The sequence below is a fragment of the Geotrypetes seraphini genome, chromosome 2 (genome assembly GCF_902459505.1).
Source record: "Geotrypetes seraphini chromosome 2, aGeoSer1.1, whole genome shotgun sequence".
Classification (NCBI taxonomy): Eukaryota; Metazoa; Chordata; class Amphibia; order Gymnophiona; family Dermophiidae; genus Geotrypetes; species Geotrypetes seraphini.
In genome coordinates this window covers 363,504,571-363,528,199 of record NC_047085.1, presented here as the reverse complement: position 1 = coordinate 363,528,199, position 23,629 = coordinate 363,504,571, and the positions used below count along the sequence as shown (strand labels likewise).

Sequence of the window (23,629 nt, the reverse complement as noted above, 5' to 3'; positions counted from 1 at the left end):
TAAATGACAACTGTGGCATCATCCATGCACGCAAGTGCACCTTTTCTATAAATCAGCATGCAGTATTGCTCCGTAAATTTAGGTGCCCTTTATAGAGCTGTCCTTAAATTTTGCAACAGCATCTGGGCACCCAGATTCCATTACAAAATACTGGCGCAAGCCGGCATTTATGTGCCAGCATTTAGGCGTGCCTATGTCAACAGCATGCGTAAATGGGCACACTTAAAGAAGGTACTTTAGTGCATATCTTACAGTATATATTCTGTAAGTTGCCCACATAAAAATAGGACTGTCCATGCATGCGCCCCCATTGCAATTAGAGGCTATGTTGTGTTTATATTACAGAATACCTCTGAGCAGGTGGTTAGTACTTACGTGTTTGATTGTTACAGTGACATGCATCAGTTCCAGTATTCTATAACTTATATGCACAATTAGCTTATTGCATTTTAACATAAGAACATACAAACTGCCATACTGGGACAGATAGAAGGTCCATCAAGCCCAATATCCTGTTTCCAAAGGTGGCCAACCCATGTCCCATGTCCAAGTAGTAAAACAGATTTTATGCTGCTTATCCTAGGAATAAGCAATGGATTTCCCCAAGCCATCTCAATAATGGCCTACGGACTTCTTTTTTAGAAAATTATCCAAGCCTTTTTTAAACCTCGCTAAGCTAACTGATTTCACCATATTCTATCTTCTCACACACCATGTATCAGATGGGCATGATGGACCTGTGGTCTGACTGGGCAGAGGCGATTCTTATGTTCTTACTTAACAGTCTATCAGTACACCACAGTGTACTTTCTTCAATAATTCATTCTAAAAGTTCCTGTTTCTCACTATATTTCCATGAAGTGTTAATCTTTTTTATGTGCATCCTCATATGCAAGGTCCCTGGTTTCCTCTGGTAAATTTTTCAGGATTCTGCTTCAGAATTTTAAACTTCTGTCACTATTCTGTGTTATATGAGGCATTTTAATGCATGTGCACTGGCCTTTTACCCTTTTATTTATTTAGTTTTTTATCCCGTCCTCCCCAAAGAGCTCAGGACGGGTTATAAGTCAACATACGCAATATACAGTTAAAAGGTTACAGTTTGCCATAATTATAGTATAAGTTTTTCTGGTACAAGAACTCGACACATACTAAGAATCTAATACCAATATCCATAATATACAGTTTACAGGTTAAATTTGCCATAGCTACAATACAAGTTTATCCGAGTCAATCCTTGGGATCTGTTTGTAGAGAAGGTGGACTGCTTCTCTACCCTATCGTGTTCAGAATCTCATGCAGGATATGGAGTTCAAGCATTTTGGGAATCTGGACTCTCCCAGATCTTTAACCAACTTCTCTATATTCTCCCCTTTGTATGCAAAGGTAGGATCCTTTTCAGATCACACCAGCTCATTATGTACCTGACAGCAGGATCATACCACCTCAGCATAGTGAAGAGGTATAAGCCATAGAGTGGAAGAGTGGTCTAATAGTTAAAGCAGAAGATCAAGAACCAGGGAAGCCCAGCTGAAATCCCACTGCAACTCCTTTAGTTCTTGAAGGAATCACTCAACCCTTAGGTACAAATTTAGAGGATATTTTACTAACAATTATCACATGTTATATGTAGCAGGGCTCATAGGAATAAAATAGGCCCTGAGCTACTGCTGAAAAAAGCATGAGTTAAAGAAAAAAAAATTCCTTCCCTGTCTGGAACAGTATGGATTTTCTTTGGAGTTCAACACTTGGGCCTGAATTTTAGTATAAGAGAAATGGACTTACAGTTTTTTGATTATGCTCCTCTATATTTCTAAAATTTCAGGTACCTCATTTATTATGTTCATGTATGCAGAGTTATACTCCAGATGTTTTGTACTCCTCACAGAGAAAGTTATTCAAGGTCCCAAATAAATTTATTTTTAGAAAATAACTGTGGAGGAAGACTCCTCATTACTATCCCAACTTATCCCTCTGCTAGCTCTCATCTTAACTTATATGACCTCTTCCCAAAACTTAACACAGGCCTCCTAAATGTGCGATCCACAAAAAACAAATATCACCTAATCCATGACGCCATCACCCAACACAATCTCCAAATTTTATGCCTTACCGAAATCTGGCTTACCCAGGGAGAAGAAGCCTATATTACCCAAGCTTGCCCCCCCAACTTCAAAGCAATCTTCCAACCTCATCTGTATAAAAAAGGAGGAGGATTAGCGGTTATTTATCATACTCCCATCCCCCTCCAGCTCATTACTTCCTATCTATCCTCTAACGTTTCAATTGAAATTCTTCATTTTTCTATTAAACACTCTCCTTCTCTTAATTTCCTTCTTATTTATTTTCCCCCACCTGTAACCAAAACTTCGCTTTCTTCTCTTATTTCTACTATAACTGACTTCAATACTGCTTATCCTGACTCCATAATCCTTGGTGATTTTAACATTCATTTCAATTCTCCTAACCATTACAATACTTCCGAACTCTTAACCTTGATTTCTGACCTATCACTGTCCCCTCTCATCTCTAAACCTACACACTCGGCTGGTAACACTTTAGATATGGTTTTCTGTCCTTCTTCTATTAACTATCTTTTCCAAAACTTTCAATTTCATTCCTTACCATGGTCTGATCACACTCTCATTACTTGGCAATTAGACCTTCCTGTAAAATTAAGCCAAGCCCAACAAAAAGTAAATACCTATACCTTCCGTAACATTAATAAAATAACCCTTTCGGCTATTCAGACCTCCTCAGACCTAAACCTCGAAGACTTCTCTGCTCTTTCCATTACAGACCAATTTTCTCTTTGGGAAACTTCCACAAAATCCTTACTAGATTCTCTGGCACCTTCATTAGGAAAAAACCCCATCTCAAATAAAACTCAAAAATCAAAACAACAACCTTGGTATAACGAAAAACTTGCTCTCCTTCGCAAACAACTTCGTTCTGTAGAGCATAAATGGCATACAACACGCCTCAACAATTTCCTCCTTCTATTCAAGGAAAAAGCTTCTTATTACAAAAAAGCCATTCAACAAGCAAAAAAAGAATATTACTCGAAACTCATTACTACCACTCGTAACTCTTCCACCCTTTTTAACCTCGCCCAGTCTCTTTCAAAATATTCGAAGAAAAAAAACCCACCCCCTACTACTCAGCCATCTGCAGATGAACTATCACTTTTCTTTGACCGAAAAATTAAGGACATCAGATCACATCTTGGACCTTCACCTCCTGCTTCCTCTTCTCACATTCACATTCCCAATGATTCTACTCAAATATCATTCAGCTCTTTCTCAAACTTCAAAATGCCCTCTCTAGCAAATCTTCTCATTCTTCAATCTTTAAACAGTTCCAATAATCTTCTGGAAAGCATTCCCCCTTTGCTCCTCAAAAAATTATTTTCCTTCTTCGGCCTTTACATTTGGGAAATGATATCCAAGTCTCTCTCTGACAGTCTAGTACCCTCTGCTTGGAAAACAGCTCTTGTTTTCCCAAAACTCAAACTACATAATCTAGATCCTTCTTTTCCTAAAAACTACCGCCCTATAGCCAATCTACCTCTAATCTCGAAACTAACCGAAAAAATTATTCATACCCAACTTACAGAATTCATTGAAAAAACTCATGCCCTACATCCATGCCAAACTGGCTTTCGTGCTTCACATTCAACTGAATTGTCTCTGTTAGGCCTTATCTCTACGATACACTATTATCATTGATCATCAAAAATCTGTTATTCTTATTTCCCTGGACCTCTCCGCAGCCTTTGATACTATCGACCACTCTCTTCTTATTAACAGACTAAAAGACTGTGGTATCACAGGCCCAGCTCTCTCTTGGTTCATATCCTACTTTAACGACTGCAGCTCTAAAGTCCACGTAAAGAACGAAACTTCTCAACCTATATCTCTAACATACGGTGTCCCACAAGGTTCGATTCTCTCCCCACTTCTATTTAATATCTTCCTGTCTCCTCTACTTACTTTAGCACAATCTATTGGATTTACAATTTTTGCATACGCTGATGATATACAACTCCTTCACCCAATCAACACTACAAACATCTCAGACATAAAAGACATAAACGATAAATTAGACACTATATATAATTGGCTTTTCTTAAATAAACTCTCCCTTATTATCGATAAATCTCGTGCTATCCTAATTCCAACTAAAAACTGTGCCCCCTTACCGGGACAACTTTCCATTAATTCCACTCCAATTCAAATAGAAACAAAAATAAAACTCTTAGGCGTCATCATTGATAAAGACCTCACTTACCATGACCATATCAGTTCAATTGCAAAAATCTGTTTCTTCAAACTTCGCATTATTCGGTCACTACTCCCAATCTTAGAGACCGAGTCAATCAATATCTTAATCCATTCCTTAGTCATTTCTCACCTAGATTATTGCAACTCTCTTCTCAACGGTCTCCCCCAAAAAGAAATCCGACGCCTACAATTAATACAAAACACAGCAATAAAACTCATTCACAAAAAAGGAAAATTTGAGCATGTTACTCCTCTTCTCAAAGAGGCCCATTGACTCCCCGTTACCCACCGTATCACTTATAAAATCGTACTACTCTCCTTCAAAATAAAACACTCTCACCAACCTTTATTTCTCGACAAACTTCTTATTCCCCAATGTTCCCCACGCATTCTAAGGTCAAACGACCAAAAACTCTTCTTCATTCCCTCCATAAAAGACTTTTATTACACCCGGAAAACAAATTTCGCGGTAACTGCTCCAACTTTATGGAACTCTACCACAGCAACTCCGTGACGAACAACATTTAGACAAATTTAAGATAAGCCTAAAGACTTTTTTATTTTGCGACGCCTTTGGCTACGTTTAGACTTACCTTTAACTCTCCCTCTTTGTTTCTTCTCTTATTTTCTTCCTCTCCTTTCTTTTTTTTTTTTTCTCTCTCTTTCTATTCTCTCTCTTTTTTCCTTTTCTAATTACAACCAACCGCTTTGACAAAGCGACCTATCCTCAGGGCCGCCATCAGGGCAGTACCATCAGTCCTGCATTCAGGGGCCCAGAGCTGACAGGGGGCCCGGGCTCCCCCAGGGTCCTAGGCCACAGTCTAGGGGGAGGGGCGGTCCGCCCCACATGGACAGGAGAGAGCTGGACGGGGGACCCGCGGAGTTCAATACATCTTGAGCCGCGAGGCTCGTCTTCTGTTCCTGCCTGCCCTGCCGCTCACATATAGCCGATCGCAAGTGTTCCCCGATGTCAGCGCTGACGTCGGAGGGAGGGCTTAAGCAAAGCCTGCCCTCCGACGTCAGCGCTGACGTCGGAGAATACTTCCGGTCGGCTATTTGTGCGCGGCAGGGCAGGCAGGAACAGAAGACGAGCATCACGGCTCGAGATGTATTGAACTCCGCGGGTCCCCCGTCCAGCTCTCTCCTGTCCACGTGGGGCAGACCTCCCCTCCCCCTAGACTGTGGCCTAGGACCCTGGAGGAGCCCGGGCCCCCTGTCAGCTCCGGGCAGGAAAGAGAAGACAAGCCTCGCGGCTTGAGCTTCGTTTTGCTGAGAAAGTTGCAAAGATGGGCTGGGAGGCAAACGCGGAACACAAAAGGGGGGAGGGAGTGCGTTTTGGACACAAGGCATGAACTTGGGAGAGAGGAAGCGAGGGAAAGAGATGCTGAGGTGGGGGAGAGCATGGGTTTTTGGACACAGAAGGCATGGACTTGGGAGAGAGAAAGGGAGGGAAAGAGATGCTGAGGTGGGGGAGGGAATGGGTTTTTGGACACAGAAGGCATGAACTTGGGAGAGAGGAAGGGAGGGAAAGATGCTGAGGTGGGGGAGAGAATGGGTTTTTGGACACAGAAGGCATGGACTTGGGAGAGAGAAAGGGAGGGAAAGAGATGCTGAGGTGAGGGAGGGAAAGAGATGCTGAGGTGGGGGAGGGAATGAGGTTTTGAACACAGAAGGCATTGACTTGGGAGAGAGGAAGGGAGGAAAAGAGATACTGAGGTGGGGGAGGGAATGAGTTTTTGGACACAGAAGGCATGGACTTGGGAGAGAGGAAGGGAGGGAAAGAGATGGTTGTGTACACGGCGAATAGAAGAAAGGAGAATTTTTGGTCATAGGGAGGGAGTGAGGTACAGAAAGTGGCATACCAGGGTGGGGGGGGTCCGCCCCGGTCCGCCCCGCCCCGGGTTTACGTCCCAAGGGAGTGCACAGCTGGCCACCCTCCAGTGTTCTCCCTAGGCCGGCAAACTGCAGCTCTTTAGTCACTTGAGTGCCACCGCCGCCAACAGGAACAGGACGGCGCCAAGTTCTCCCTGCTTTTCCCTGTGGGGCCGGCCAACTCTCGCCACTCGCGTCAATTCTGACATCAGAGAGGACGTTCTGGGCCAGCCAATCGCTGCCTGGCTGGCCTAGAACGTCCTCTCCGACGTTAGAATTGACATCGGGTGGTGAGAGTTGGTCGGCCCCGCGGGGAAGAGAAGCAGGGCGAACTTGGCGCTGGCCTCTTCCCGATGGCGGCAGTGGCAGCCTATTCCCCTGTGGCAGTGGCAGCATTTTCCCAATGGTGGTGGCATAGGGGAGGGCAGGGAGAAAGAAAGAAAGGGGGGACAGGAAGCCAGAAAGAAAGAAAGGGGGTAGGGTGAAACAAAGAAAAATGGGGCACGGAAAGAGAGAGAGAGAAAGACAGACATACAGAACGAAAGAGGGTGTGGAGAGAGAAAGAAGGGGGCAGGGTGAGAGAGAGAAAAACAGATATACAGAAAGAAAGGGGGTATGGAGAGAGAGAAAAAGAAAGAAGGGGCAGGGTGAAACAAAGAAAAAGTTTGGGGAGGGAATGAGGTCTGGAGGAGAGGAAGCATACAGGAGGCTGAAAGAAGGGAAGAAATATTGGATGCACAGTCAGAAGAATAAAGTGCAACCAGAGACTGATGAAATTACCAAAGGTAGGAAAAATGGTTTTATTTTCAATTTAGTGATCAAAATGTGTATGCTTTGAGAATTTATATATGCTGTCTATATTTTGCACTATGGCCCCCTTTTACTAAACCGCAATAGCGTTTTTTAGCGCAGGGAGCCTATGAGCTTCAAGAGCAGCGTGGGGCATTCAACGCAGCTCCCTGCACTAAAAACCGCTATCGCGGTTTAGTAAAAGGGGGCCATAGTGCAAAATATAGACAGCATATATAAATTCTCAAAGCAGACACATTTTGATCACTAAATTGAAAAAAGTAAAAAGGGAGGGGGAATATTTGTCTATTTTTGTATAGTTGTTACTGAGGTGACATTGCATAAAGTCATCTGCCTTGACCTCTTTGAAAACCCGCGGAATATAAATGATAATTAACATTTTCTCTGCGTACAGCGTGCTTTGTGTTTTTAAATTTTTATTGTTGGTAGATCATTTTGACTTGGCCACAAAGGTAAGGGGGAGGGAGGGGAACTGCTGAAAGACATCTAATAATCCTTGAAGGCTTGACTGTGCAGGGAATTTAATCATGTTTTGTTATGTGATTGGCATTATTTAGACTTTAATTTCTATGAATGAATAGAATGAAAATGATATAAATTACTTGCTTGTTTTTATGTGCGTGTGCTGAAGGAAAGTGGAGAGAGAGTGGGCTGAGGACGCTGAAGGGAAATGGGGCAGAGAGAATGGGGAGAAGACGCTGATTTATAAATTGACAATTGTACAGAATATTGTTTCTTTTTTATATTCATCCATAGCTGCATGTTAATGATGTGCTCATATGCACTTATTTATCATCATAACATATACATCATCATTAACATGCAGCTGTGGATGTGTAAGGACAGGCTGAGGAGGATGGATGGGAAGGAAGGAAGGTGCACATATCAACATATCGTAAATTTTTAACATGCATGATGCAGCTATAGGCAAGCAGAGGAGGATGGGATCATACAGATGTGTATGTTCAGATATGCGCTCAGATGTGTAGTTTTTTCTGATATATTTATTAAGCTTACAGTATTTATAAAAACACATTTAATACTTGTTACAAAAAATATTGTGCAATTGTGATCTACTTCTGGCCTACAAAGGTCAAAAGAAATCCTTAACTGAGATTTTACATTCAAAAGTGAATTATAGCTACTAGCACTATTATTTATTAGTTATTTATTATGCAGATGTTTGTTAGTTTGTTATTAGTTCAGTATTAGACATATGTTAGTTTAGAATAGATAGGTATAGATTAGTTTAGTTTAGGTTAGGTTAGGGCCCTGCTGAAAGAGTCTACCTTGACGTGGTTGCAGGCTTACAAATCTTTTGGTCAAAGAGTGCGGCGACAGAGAAAAGTATGTGTGTATTCGGCCCATGGAAGAAGGGGGGGTCGGTGGGGAAGGGGTGCGTGGGGGCCCAATAGGATTTCTCAGTAAGGGGCCCAGAAATTTCTGATGGCGGCCCTGCCTATCCTATATGTTCTTTCCCCTTTCCCACTGTCTCCATTTCTTCTTCAACATGTAACTTTTCCCTTCCCTTCCCTTTTACCCTCACTTTCAAGTCTGTCCAGTCCATGTTATTTATGTTCACCTATTTATTTTTAATGTCAACATTTTATCTTACTTTTATCGCTTTTTAGATTCATTGTAAACCGTCCAGATATTCGTTTGATGGTCGGTATATTAAAAACCAATAAAACTTGAAACTTGAAGTAGGGATAGATGAATGGAGAGGTAGAATGAATTGCCCAATATAAAAAAAAAAATGACATCTCTTCAGGGGTTTAGAAAGATCTTGAAATGGTACTTATTCCCTCAAGATCTTGCCTAAAATTAATCCTGCGTTAAGATTTGATTGTACATATTACTTGTGTTTTATTTTAACTTTTGTTTGTATTTTTATATTGTACACCATCTTGAATGGCAGAGTCAAAAAGAGTGTATTAAAAGATTTTATAAATAAATAAGTCAACAGACCATATGCTGGTTGATAGTATCTGTGAAAAAAGAGACATTAAGGGTCAATTAACTAAAGAAAAACATGGCAGCTTATGCTCCATTTCCCTGAGAAAGCACCAAGGACTACTGGAAACATTCTCCTGTAAACATTTTTCTCAACAAAACTGCAGTTCAGAAAAGAAGTTGTTTGCTTAAAGCTCACCACACACAAAAAAAACAACAACAAATGTATTATGTCAAAAATTGGCGGAATTCTATTTCCTGTCCCAATGACGATAAACTTATTGCATTCATTAGTTCTTCTTTTAGACAGTGCACTTTCCCACTTTGGCTTTCATATGTATTCCTGCTATTCATTTATTCTCACAGTATGCTAAAACCACTTTAAAATAATTACAGTTGATAAAATGTACATTTTCACCAAAAACAAAAGCCTTGTAGGACTTGACTTCCTTAATATAAACTCTGTTCAATAAAAGAAAATGTTTCCTATATACAGTATATTAAAACTAGAACTAAAGTTGGCAATGGTCTTTCAAAATCTATCCAACCCAAATTAATTTACGGGTATTGAACAGATTATAGGGACATGTCAGAACTAATCCTAATCCTCAGAAGGAAAGGAGATAGAGATGAGAGACCATGGGGTGGAATGGGAATGAAGGCATTTGGAGATGCAGATCTCCCATAAGAGTCATAGAAGACATATGTTGCTTCTGAGCAACAATGCCAAATAAAGGGTTAAATTATGTGCGGTGAGAAACATGGTTCTTTGAGTTTGTCTGGCAGGATCTGTTGTTTTGCTTTAAACCTGGCCTAAAAGGAGTGGTGTGCAAAGCTCTGCTGTCATTTACAGTGTTATTGAAGCTACTACCCTCTAAGAAGCTGCTGCTATAGGCAGGTGGCAAGTCTTGCCTAATAGTTGGGGAAGCCCTTGCTCCATCTCTATTTTTCATGCATGGGGAAGGGGGATGCCAGCTCATCCCTCACCTCAGGCAGAAGATTGCCGAGCCACCTCTGCTGTACTCCATACCAGTAGTGCCTGTCTACCTATTCTAGCACTTGTTGTTGCTTTTTGCTTATATGCCACTAACATTTTTATGTTCATATTCCTGCTCTTCTGAACTTATGTTTTCAAATACTTTCAAGCTGCAGGAGTAAGAGGGAAAGAGAAAGAATTCTGATCATATTAAAACAGCAGATCCTCTGGATTAAGGATTCTGAGACCTACATGTACTGTAAAAGCAGAGAGGGATAAGGAGCAATCATGAATACAGAAAGAAGTAGACACAGGCACCAAGAACAACTCACATTTTCTTTATTAAAAATGTGCAAAGAAAGCCGTGCAGCTGAACAATATAACAGCCAGGTCAGAAATCCCTCCAGCTAAGAAAAACACAGAAATATCTGGCGCAGATGATTTGAAATATGAATGTGTGGAATTGCCCTATATTGTTTTAGTAACTTATACAAAATCTAACTAGCATTCCGCTAGTGCCCGAAGAATGAAAAGTCAGTCAGAGTTCAGCTTCTTCTGAGGGGGTCATGTGATCCTTGACCTTGATAACTGCTCTGATTAGTTACAGCTGCTGCACCAATTACAGCTATATGTAATCCTGCCTATGATAGAAGTAGAAAGACAAAAGGGCACTATGCAAAATACATAAACAAATAAAGCCAAAAAGAAAAAGGTAAGGGTAGAGTGTTTCATCACAGCTTTTTCATTTTATAGGGGTCCTTTAACCAAGGTGCGCTAACTCATTTAGCATGCGCTAAATGCTAACGCGCTCATAGAATATAATGCCTATACTAAAAAAGCCAGATACATTAAACCGTACACTTAATATAAATAATATTAGATAAATATCATATAAATAATTCCTTTATTATACTTTACAATTCATATAAATCTTACATACTCCATCTCATCTACACAGAGCCATTCCAGTTCATTCATTTAAAACAAATCATCATTAAAAATATTACATTTTCACCATTCACTAATAGAAACCAGCATTCAATATGCTTGGAATTAAAGTTCTCATGCGAATTGATCAAAGTTATTCCAAATGCATACATGCACTTGATCCCGTAATGGTAAATAACATTTCCTTCACATCCAAATTGAAATCCCATCTATAGAATATAATGAGCACGTTAGCACATTAGCGTGTGCTAAATCAGTTAGCGCGCCTTAGTAAAAAGACCCCATAATTAACAATAAAACAATTAATTTTACCAAAGCAGAGAATATGGAATTGGTACTTTCCACAAGAAAGCCCTGGAAGACTGAATATGCTCAATCTTTTTGCAACAGAGGACACTTGACATCTATAGAGTAACCACTTTGGGGGTTATTTTATAATGGCTTCTTTTTTCGCATTTATATTTTTGTAACAAATGAGTGGTGTGAGCAAAACGTGCATTGATTATGAATTATGAGACTACCACTAGAATTCAGAGTCACCTTCTGCCCATCCTACAATATATAACCAAGTCATCTTTAAGGTAGGCCAGGAGTGCCCTACAAGGGAGTAGGGGCAGGGTTACCAGATATCCAGGAAAACCTGGACATGTCCTCTTTTTAGAGAACTAACCAGGTGCCTAGATGGACTTTCCAAAACCTGGCAGTTTCTCAGGGTTTTGGAAAACCCCAGTGAGCTCCGGCTGAATCTGAAGGGCCTCTGAGTATATGTGGATGATGTCACACATATCCGTGCATGCTCGAGGCCCTCCAGATGCAGTCTGGTGATCGGGGAAGAACAGACAAGGTTTTCTGGGGGTGGGGGTGGTGCCAGAACAGGGAGGGACTGGAGGTGGGGGGCTAGAGGCGGAACTGGGCAGGGCCATATATCCAGGTTTTTGCATCTCAAAATATGGTAGTCCTAAGTGAGGATATCTTCAGAAAGGGGATGGATACTCTTGAGGAAGAGGGTCTTCGGGGGTTTCTTCTGAGGGGGAGCTCTTTGGGAGGGTGAGTGCTTTTGATGGGGTCTTTATATGCACATAAAAGGCTTCATAAAATGACCCCACATTCGAGTATATACTATGACTAGGCACATACATACCCGCAACTCAGGTGTAGGTGTGATCAAGGGAGGAGTTTGAGTACAGTGGGGGCAGTCACAAAGGATTAAATTCAGTGGCACCTTAAGGATGCCTTGGTGATATATTGTAAGATAAGCAGGAGCAATCCCCAGTTGTTCCTGCCATCTCCAGATTCAAAACAGTGGCTCTGAATTCTAGTGGTAGTCTCATATTTCACAATCAATGTATGCTTTTGCTTACACCACCCTTTCATTACATTGTACAAAATTCCACCATTCATGCACATTCTTGACACCTTAAACTAGGTGGCTTCAGTGGGATAGTAAAGGGGGGGGTGGATCGCCCTGGGTGCTGCTGTGGTGGGGGCGCCAGCACCTCTCTGACCCCCCCCCCACACACACACATTCACATACACACCATGCTCGCACCCTCCCGCCTCGTACCGCTTTAAAACTTCACCAGCATGAGCAACTTCTCCAGACTGCTGCTTGCGCAGGCCTGGCTCCCCTCTGAAATCACTTCCTGGTTATGGGGCCAGGAAGTGACATCAGAGGGAAAGCCAACGCTAGTGCAAGCAGTTGGATGAGAAGATGCTCATCCTGGTGAAGATTTAAAGAGGTACCGGGGGGAAGGCGCAAGTGTGGTGTGGGGCAGCACAGAAGGAGGGTACCTCCCACCCTCACTACACCACTAGGTAGCTCTGTATAAAATTACCTACTCAATACATATATATGAGTTCAACCAAAGCATGCACACAGTTCCCACACTGCCCTATCCCTTCTATGTTGTGGGGTTTCTGTTTAGGAAGGAAAAACACAGAAGAAAGGAGAAGGTCGACCACAGAAGCATTGGCTGAATCATTGTTTTCATACTTGCGTACTGAATGTCAATGCAGCTGACTATAGCAGTTGAGATTAGAGACAAATATGTGTATTCAAGAAAAACAAGTAAGGATATAGGAGGTGGAGGAAGACCAGGAGTGGACAGCATGAGAACATGCAGAAGTGAGAAGACAGTGAAAAACCAGAAAAAGAGAAGTAGCAGGGAGAACAAAGCAGAAAAAGGATAGAAAGAGTAAATGAAAGGTGGAGATGGGAGAGGAGTTTAAGCATTTTTAAAAGGAATCAAAGGAATCTCCAAGAATGGGGCATGCCATAATCATTACTGCCTACATCATTACAATGATTCATATTGATGTCAAGGATGCTCTCTAGAAGCAGCTGGACAGATCTGTAAAGGACATCCCTCACAATGACAAACTGATACTTATTGGTGGCTTCAATAACAAATTTGGCTGTGATGTAGCCTCATGGAATAGAGTGCTGGGGTACCGTGGCATCGGCAAAGTCATTTTCAAGCGGCCTATTGCTTCTTTTCAAACGCACTGAACATGGAACTGCAATCCCCACCATGCGCCAAGAGCTAAACACGTACAAGACCTCCTCTGTGAGACATTCATGATATAAATTCACCCACACTATGAGAAGTGCAGATTGATGACATTATTTCAGATTAGATAGAAGTGAGATGTCACTCCAAGTATAGCTGAAAAACCAGCATCACATCCAAAGACCTTCAAAGAAATTAAACACCCCTAAACTTAATGTTCTAAGAATGCAAAAACGAGACTTCACAGCACCTGAGCTTCACAGGTTTAGACAGTGAAGTGACATGGAGTAAATGTCATGATATAACTTACTCTGTAAGTACTGATGTTCTTAGCTTTGTTAAGAGAAAACAACAGGACTGGCTTGAGGAAAAAGAAACAGAAATAGCTCAAGTTCTAGATAAGAAGCACATACTGCACGTTGTGTATTTCTGGAAAGACCCTGGGAAAGAATGCTCAATACAGTCAAGTCAAGCATGAAGTTCAGGTCCAAATAAGACAAATGAGAAACAAATGGTAGGATGAATAAGACAGAGAAAGGGAGGAAGCAGCAGATAAACACAACATGACATTTTTCTATCAGGGTCTTTGCAGATAATTTTATAACAGGTTGTTTAGATTGAGAGGCCATGTTAGTGCCGGTTGTGAGGCTATTTCATAAAGACATGTGGAGGGGCATTTTCAATATGACGTCTAAATCTGAGTTTAGACATTTTGCATAGCGTTTGAAAAGGTCAAAAACAGACAAAAACTGGAAAAAGCACAAACAACATCAAAGAAGGTGCCATAAGGCGGTAAGAGGTGCCAAAAGAGACTATGAGGAAAAAATAACTAAAGAGGCAAAAAACTTCAAGCCGTTCTTTCAATATATTAAGGGGAAACGACCCGCGAAGGAAGCGGTGGGGCCATTGGATGACCATGGAATAAAGGGAGTGCTAAAGAAGGAAAAAGCCATTGCCGACAAACTAAACACATTTTTTTGCATCTGTATTTACCGAAGAAGATATACACAACTGACAGGCTATAAGTAGGAAACGAAGACGGGAAACTGACAGGCAGATTGATAGGCTTAAAATCAATAAATCCCCAGGACCATATGGCATCCATCCGAGGGTAATCAAGGAACTGAAAGAGGCTATAGCTGAACTGCTCCAACTAATAGTTAATCTGTCAATCAAATCGGGAAGGATTCCGGAAGACTGGAAAGTAGCAAATGTTATGCCGATCTTCAAGAAAGGTTCGCAGGGAGAACCGGGAAACTACAGACCGGTGAGTCTGACCTCGGGAAAGATGGTAGAGGCACTGATAAAGGACCACATCATTAATCACCTAGACCAAGGGTAGGCAATTCCGGTCCTTGAGAGCCACAGGCAGGTCAGGTTTTCAGGATATCCACAATAAATATTCATGAGATAAATTTGCATCTCAAGGAGGCACTGCATGCAAATCCATCTCATACATATTCATTGTGGATATCTTGAAAACCTGACCTGCCTGTGGCTCTCGAGGACCGGAATTGCCTACCCCTGACCTAGACGGTCACAATCTGATGAGGACCAGCCAGCACGGCTTCAGCAAAGGAAGATCTTGCTTGACGAACTTGCTGCACTTCTTCGAGGGAGTAAACAATCGGACAGACAAGGGTGACCCGGTTGACATTGTATATCTGGATTTTCAAAAGGTGTTCAACAAGGTCCCGCATGAATGACTACTTTGAAAAAAATGCAAGCCATGGAATCGAGGGTGAAATGCTCACGTGGATTAAAAACTGATTGGTAGATAGGAGAGTGGGGGGGTAAATGGACAATACTCAGACTGGAAAAGCGTCACGAGTGGAGTGCCGCAGGGTTTGGTGCTTGGGCCTGTACTCTTCCACATATTTATAAACAACCTGGAAATTGGTACAACGAGCAAGATGATTAAATTTGCAGACAATACAAAGTTATTCAGAGTAGTGAAGATGCAGAAAGATTGCGAAGACCTGCAATGTGACATAAACACGCTCGAGAAATGGGCCGGGACATGGCAAATGAGGTTTAAGGTGGATAAGTGTAAGGTGATGCACAGCGCAGGGATGTCAAGTGCTACCGCCCCAGGTGCCAACCTCCCTCACTACGCTACTGATCAGGAATGATCCAATACAGATACTGGAAGTTATAAAGAGACTGATGATATTTAAGTGCTTGTCATATGTGTTCAAGCCTAAAGACAGAAATAGAAGGAATAACTTTATACAGGTGGAGGGGCATAATCAAAAGAAATGGCTAAATACGTTTTGGCCTAAGTCGCAAATCGCCCAAAGTCGGACACAGGAAAAGGTCCATTTTCGAAAAATATGTCCAAAATATTTTGTATGTCCAGCCATCTGATCGCCCAGACCGCTAAGTCATCTATCTTTATACCCCATTTTCGTCCAAAAATTTGTCCAAGTCACAAACACCTAGAAAAATACTTTTTGGGTGTGGGAGGGGCCAGAAAAGTGATGGACTGGACACCCAGACATGGCACCAGAGTAGTGGGGTACCTTACAGGGCACTGCTGTAAACTTTACAAAAAGGGTCCCATATACACATCTCACTACAGCTCCCTTATAGGTCATGGTGAGTCCCCCAAAACACCCCCAGAATCTACTAGACCCACCTATCTACCACCCCAATAGCCCTTATGGCTACAGGAGCTACTTATATGGTAGTACAAAAGGGTTTGGGGTTTTTTGGGGGGATGCACGTTTCACCATGAATGCAGTGGCTTATGGGCCTGGGTCCTCCTCTCCATAATTCATTAACCCACCCCCAAGACTACTTAAACTACTTCTGTGCAGCTATACTAGGCTTTCCTATGACAGGCTGCCAGGTGCTGATGTTCTGGAGGCAGTTATGTAAAGTTGTTATTACGATTTTTATGGGGGTCAGTGATCACTGGGGCAGTGTGTGGGGGTCTGTACTTTGTCCCTACAGTGGTTATCTGGTCACTTTGGATACCTTCTTGTGACTTAGACTTGGTTTTAGATGGCCTAAGTTACAACGTCCAGGTTATGTCTAGGCAGTGTTGTAAAACTTTCAGTTATACATGCATTACGACTAAGTCTAGGACGGCCCACGTCCTGCTCAAATCCCGCCTTCACCACTCCTCCTAACACGCCCCTTTTCGCTCTGGTCGTTCAGCAGCACTGTGAAGGCCTAGGTCATTTTTAAATACGTCTAATATCCAGTTCGATTATCGGCACTTGGACGACCGGTCTCACTGATCATCTAAGTGCCGATTTAGGCCAGTTTTTAGACGTATTTCCGTTTCGATTATGAGCCCCATAAGTTGTCCAAATGAAGGATATGCTGCCATTTGAAGCATTTGAGCTTGAATGCATTAGCATGGTTCAAAAAATGCTTAACTTATATGGATAAATTATGGTATTAAAAAACTGACCTGGTTCCTCTGGGCTATCTTCTCACCCTTCTTCCATCGGAGGATAGGTTTCAGGGCAGGTAATTCCTTCTCTTCTTTTCCAATCACATGCTCCCCTAAACTGTATGTTGCTTCAAATACAATTGGTGATATCACATCTTTGACCTTTCGCTGTAAGATTAGAGAAGCACAGGGGTTAGATAACTTACATCTCGTACTCTGAGATCCACAAATCAAAATCTCCTTCTGATCCCCTCTATTAAACATTTTTACTATACACGGAAAATAAATTTCTCTGTCTCTGCTCCAACGCTATGGAACTCTTTACCACAACCTCTTCGCGACGAACAACAACTGGATAAATTTAAGATAGGCCTAAAGACTTTTCTATTCCGCGATGCATTTATTTCAGTTTAGTATCTACTTTCTCTGTTATTTTTAATTATTTAACCTTCAAAAATTATTTTTAAAAGACTTTTTCCCCACCCAAATGTTTTTTCCCCATTCCCTCTTTCTCCCTTTTCTCTTAACAATGTAACTTTACCCTTCCACAAACCTCTTCCCTCACAATCAAGTTTGTCTTGTTTATGTTTTAATATACACTGTTTGTACTTCTAAATATTGAATATATTAACTCCTCTTTCTTATCTATATTTTTTATTATAATGTAAACCGGCCAGATATTTATTTGATGGTCGGTATATTAAAACCTAATAAACTTGAAACTTGAACTTAGCTTCGTATAACCTAGCATAGATGTATGTAACCTTCCGTGAGCTACTACTGAAAAAGGCATGATCTAAATCTAAACAACAGTTTATTTTATGGTATGCCTCCTATAAAAGTGCTCAAGGCACAATACAACAAAATCACTAGATATTCAGGAACCTCAATAAATGAGTCATTACAATAAACAGAATAAAAATCATTACCAATGACATAGCACATGGGTCCCCAAAGACCCTCCTTGAGGGCCGAATCCAGTCGGGTTTTCTGCGGTTCTTTATAGCCTCAATGAATATGCATGAGATCTATGTGCATGCACTGCTTTCAATGCATATTCATTGGGGAAATCCTGAACACCCGACTGGATTCGGCCCTCAAGGAGGGACTTTGGGGACCCCTGACATAGCATATCAAAATAAATTTAATGAAAAATTATCAAAATAATAGGGCTGCCCATTTACCTCTTCCTTTACCAAGCTCCGACGCTCATAGAATTCCTATGAGCATCCGAGGTGTTACCGCCACGAACGGTGCTAAAAACACTAGCGCAACTTTGTAAAAGAGGGGGTTAATGCATTAATAATGTGATTAACGTGTTAAATGTTTAACGTGTGTTAAAATTTTTGCCACCAGTTTTATGACCCAGAAATTCAATGCCAGGCTATGCCTGGGCTCTGGCACCGAATTTACAAGCATACGGAGCCAGTGAAAACATAGCGATATTCAACCCTTAATTGGTTATAAAGAACCGCAGAAGACATGACTGTGTTTTATGTCCTATATATGTGGTTATCTTAGCTGGTTAAGTGATGAAAATTGAAATTTAACCACCTACATACCAACGTCACACCTCCAAAATACAGTAGCTAGTTTTGGTTTAGCTGCTAACCGGGCATTTTCAGCAGCAGCAGTATCCAGTTAAGTGTCACTGAAAATGTCCAGTTAGCCCTAGATAGGTGATTTAAATGGCCAAGAGCTTCTCCTGACTGTTCAAAATTGTTTTGAATATCGGACCAAAGTTATTATCATGTTAACCTCACAGCTGGTAACAAAAAATGCAGTTAGCTACACTTCACAAGCTACTATGTTAATGGCCTTCACATTAATTGTAAGACCCATTTCCTCCATTCCCCTCTCACAATGGCAATTATCTATCTTCACTGTTTAATATGGCAATTAGTACATGTTAACATTAATGTGCTTTCTTGTTAATACATACTAAAAGCCATATTAAACAGCTAGCACACAGATTAAGAAAAGGCTCCCACACGGCTCGATAGAAAAGCTAGGCTTTTGTTGGGCATCTAAACAACTCCTAATATTTAGTTAACCATGCTTCCCTGGACAGGAAAATGCTTGTTTCCAAGTCTTTCTTCATTTCATCACTTTCAACACATAATTCAACACGAAGGAGGTCAGTTTAGAATCATCTATGTATAGAAATAGCAGTGTTTATACATGTAGATTCAACACATGTGTGCATGGCAATTTGAGCCACTATTTCCATATCAAATTTTTCTATTCTGGCCATCTATAGTATAGTATTTAAAATTATTTATAGACTCTTTGATTCCTTTATCCTTAAATTTTCCGTGACATGGTACCAGCCTATATGGCCTCCAAACTTCCGCTGTAAACCCCGAATCGACCGCTTCACTCACAAGAAGAAAAGCGACTACATGCGCCTTCAGGACACGCCCTTCACCTTGAGAGTACCTGTTCGCAAGAGGGCTTGATGACAGTGTGGAGATATATGAGGGGACAGCCTTGATACAGCCTGTGGGGGGGCGAAACATGTCGGTAGAAGTCCCCAGCCGAAAGAGCTTCAGCAGAATACGAGAAGTGCTTTGGCTCAATGTTTTAAGAATATTTAAAAGAAAGTAAATTTAATAGACTAAAAGATATGAATAAACATTTAGAAAGGATCAATGACGATTGAAGACGTCTTTTCAAAAAACAGAATGCAGGAAAGATTACCGCATTGCATTCCGAAGATCCTGTAAGAACATTGAATAGAACTAGATGAGGTTGCATATATATGGAATTTTGACTGTATATTTATTTATTTATTCACAGCAGTTATTAACCATCTGTTTACTACAATGTAAATACCTAGGTGGCGTACAATCTGAAAACACAAATAAACTTTACTAATATACATCTACTTTAAACCACCAAAAGAAACTATTTCTGGCTTGACAATGGTTTTCCAGTTATAAAAAGCCTTCCTCTTTTAATCTAGAGTAGTAAATTCAGTATTTTCATCATCAGCAAAACAGTCCTAAAGATGGCACAAGATTCTTCACAACTGCATAAATGCATCTTTGATAAGGCTTCACAATCTGATATTGGCCCTGTCATATATTCATTCGGTTAACCTTTTGCTGAGAGAAGCTGAAAAATATTTTGGAGGCGCTACAAAAAAATAGAAATATTATAACTATACTCTAGGGTCAGGCTGTGTAACTAAAAGAATGAAAGAAAAGGAAGTTGAAAGAATGTAAAACTGTGAGAATGGTTTTGATGAGAGATTCTATGATCATATCTGCCTTCTTGGAAACCTTTGAAATTTATCAAACGCATTTAAACTTGAAGCTTTTGCACTTTTCTTATTTATCTCATATTTCTTCCCTAGAGATGTGGAAAAGATACTGTTTGGGTATTCTGAAAACTCTCGCCAAGACATGGTCATCAACATTGTGGGTGTATTATATACCAGAGAAGAAGAAGGACATAAATGCCTCTGTGAAATCTGATAATTTTGTTGAAATGGGAGGGGGGGAAGAGGTTTCTATAAGAGAGAGAGAACACACTTGATTTCAAATGTTTTTGAACAAGATATGGATGGGTTGGACAATTTGTTTCTTTTTCCATTACAGATCTGAGTTCTTCTTGGAGAAGCAAATATGGATGTTCCTTGATATTTCTAGGCGTACCCAAATATCTATGAGGCAGCAGTGCTTAGCATTAGGTATAAATTTTACCTATACTTTTCCTGCAACTCATTTCCACAGATACTAAACAGTTAAGAAGCATTCTAAATGCATTGGGCATCCCTAGGTAGGGGGACATTATGAATGAATAAAATTTACTACCCTTAGAGCTCCTTTTACTAAGCTGCGATAGGGCATTAATGCGCGGAATAGCGCTCGCTGAATTGCCCCGTGTGCTAGACCTTAACGCCAGCATTGAGCTGGCGTTAGTTCTAGCTGCATAGCGTGCGGCGTAGCGCACAGTAATATCCTGCGTGCGCTAAAAACGCTAGCGTACCTTAGTAAAAGGAGCCTTTAGTCTTGCTTCCCTTAGTTGAGTTCCTTTTGTTGCTCTCTAGTCCTTGTGTTGGCTTTCCCCTTATTTTGGTGGGTTCATTACACTACTGATCAAAGTATATTTGGGCTAACTTTTGGGTCATATCCATTTTTTTTTTCTTTGCATGTATGTGCTCATGTTGCTCAAATCAAGATTCAGTGTTGACATTGTATATCACCTATATAGCATGCCCAATGGGTGGTATATCAAGAAATAAAGTTGCTGAGATAATACGGAAAAGATGCTGGGATAAATGCTGCCTGGATCAGATCCCCAAAATTAGTCCCAAGTGAAACAAACTCCTAAGCCAATGTCTCGCAAGCTTTGTTGAGCCGTGGCACACTAAACGTAGTGGCCGCGGCTCAAGGCATCCACAAGTGCGTGGACATCGACGCAATGATGTCACGTGCATGCGTGATGTCATCATATTGACTTCCACGCATGCGAAATGGCCCTCCAAATTGGCCCTGAGCCACCAGTGGGGAGTGCCGGAGGGGAAGACACATGGAGAGAAGGAGAGGGGCTGGTGCCGGCTGATTGCCTACAGGATGGGCCTCCTCGCCACAAGAGTCAGGTCCTGTAGGCAGTCAGCCGGCACGGTGCCTCTCCTCCTCAGCCTCTCGCAGCACACCTGAAATCTCAGGAGGCACAGTTTGTGATACGCTGTCGTAAATCATGCACTATTGCTGATGAGTCAACAAAATACCTGGAGGAAGGGAGGGAAGCTCATTGCCTACCTAAAGAATTTCTATTTTTGACATACCCATTCTCAGTTAACTAGAATTTCTCCACTGGCAAACAATTTTTGAGTTGCAGAACATTACCAGCTACTGGGTCAAAAGGCAACGATACCTGCATATCTGCCTAAATCCAAAATTGAAAAGTAGGCTAACTCAGCAACTAAGCCACAGCTTGAAGATATTAAAGAGACCCATAGAGAGGGCAGAGCACTATCTGGGTATGGTTTGGACAGTCCTCCAAGTATGTATGTATTCCATATAGTATAATAACAATACATGTAGAGCACAAATAATTTCAGTGTTGGTATTTACATCTGCTTCAAGTCATGCATAACCCCTGGCTAACTTCTCAGGTGATTGAGGGCAAAGAGAAATACAAAGTTAGGAGTTTCAGATCTTGGCTTCTTAACTGCTTCCCTTCAGATGTGCAGTTTTACAAAACCCACTATTTACTTGTACAAGTAGCAAATCATTACTTATGTGTGTAAGTAGAACATGCAAAGCCTGACTTAAGCAAATCTTCTTTTCTTTTTAATAATATTTTTCTCTTTGTAAAAGTCTTCTTCTGATGGTTGTGTTGTCAAATGCTTGTGGAGTTTCTTTTATTGGGGGGGGGGGGGAGAGTTATATATGTTTTTTAAGAGGCTCTTTGCTCAGTAGAGGTTTTTTGAATATATGAAACATAATATCTATTTACAGAAACAAATGTCCTACAGAGAAATTAGACTCTCCCCCCTTTTATGAAGCCGCGTTAGGCTTTTCTATTGCTGGCCATAGCAATATTAGCTCTGACGCTCAAAGGAATTATATGAGTGTCGGAGATAATACCGCCATGGCTGGCAATATAAAAGCTTAACCTGGCTTCATAAAAGGGGGGGGGGTTAAGAGATATTCAGCTGGTTATGTCCGGCCTTTGTTACTGAATATCCTGTTGTGCCGACTAACAAATGGATGGCTAAATCGATATTCAGATTCAGAATTTAACCAGCAACCACATTGAAGTTTTGAGAATCTTCCCCTCAGTGGGAAAAAAAACCTGTCCTGAGCTCTCCTAAGCCCTATTTTGGACAGAGAAACAGAACTGCAGGCATTCTCTTGCTGCTTTTGCTGTCAGGTATAATCTGGTGGTAACATATGCAAGAAATGCAAGCAAGATCAGCTTGTGGCTCTTGCAACTGAGCATGATACTGCACGCCCATCCAACAAGTAACAATTTTAGCAGGAATATTCATATAGAGGACAACTGACCTGAGAAGCTATAAGGTGAATTAGGGTCTTTGACCTAAGGGCCACCACACCACGTGAGTGGACTGCTGGGCACGATGAACCACTGGCCTGACCCAGCAGCGGCAATTCTTATGTTCTTATGTCTCCACTGCATATTTTAATCAGGCTTGTACTAAAGAGACAACATTTGGAAGACTTTGGTATCAAACACTTGTGTGGTCTTAGAAGCTCAGGTACATCACCATCTTTTTAATTAGCTCACTAAAAAAGTATCACAACCTGCAAATAATCCTTTTTTTTTTTTTTTTTTTTTTTCTGGGACCAGTATAGCTATCAGAACTTTGCACTATTATTAAAAGGTTCTATGCTAACAATGGTAGGATGGTCTGTTAATTTCTTAAGGTTCTCTAACATGGAAGAAAAACAATTAGAAACCCCAACATTTTAAACAGTCGTAGTGAAGTTGCTTTTGTGGTCTGCCAATCAGCTGCACACATCCCTCCTCTAATTATTGTATAACCTCAGACAGTGCAAAAATTGGGATCATCTTCCAAGCGCCTATAACACTGAAAAGTTTGAAAATCACACCCCTGTTTCCAAGTAATTAGAGACCAACTGCTGTGTTCACAGGCCTCAATGCAACCTAATAAGTCTCTCTTCTGAAAGAAGTGAAGCTAAAAATAGCTGCGCTCAGACGATAGGCCCATGTTGTAAACGGAGGGAGAAAAGAGAAGCATCTGACATTTATAGTATGATTTTAATTCAGCTTCCTTCACATTGCATTTCACACTGGCTTCAAAGCAATCCTAAATGAATTCCACGACTGATAGATACAGCTTATTTTGCAGATCCGGGGGACTGTAGTGTAGATATGG

General features: G+C 41.2%; 1 protein-coding gene across 1 annotated transcript in view; it reads right to left on the bottom strand.

Annotated features, from left to right (window-relative positions):
* The window catches only part of ITGA9 (integrin subunit alpha 9), a 589,864-nt gene that overhangs the window by 270,344 nt on the left and 295,891 nt on the right, over positions 1 to 23,629 (bottom strand). The window contains exon 16 of the mRNA XM_033930560.1: positions 16,774 to 16,923. Coding sequence (XP_033786451.1) covers positions 16,774 to 16,923 — 150 coding nt within the window. The remainder of the gene's footprint in view (positions 1 to 16,773; positions 16,924 to 23,629) is intronic.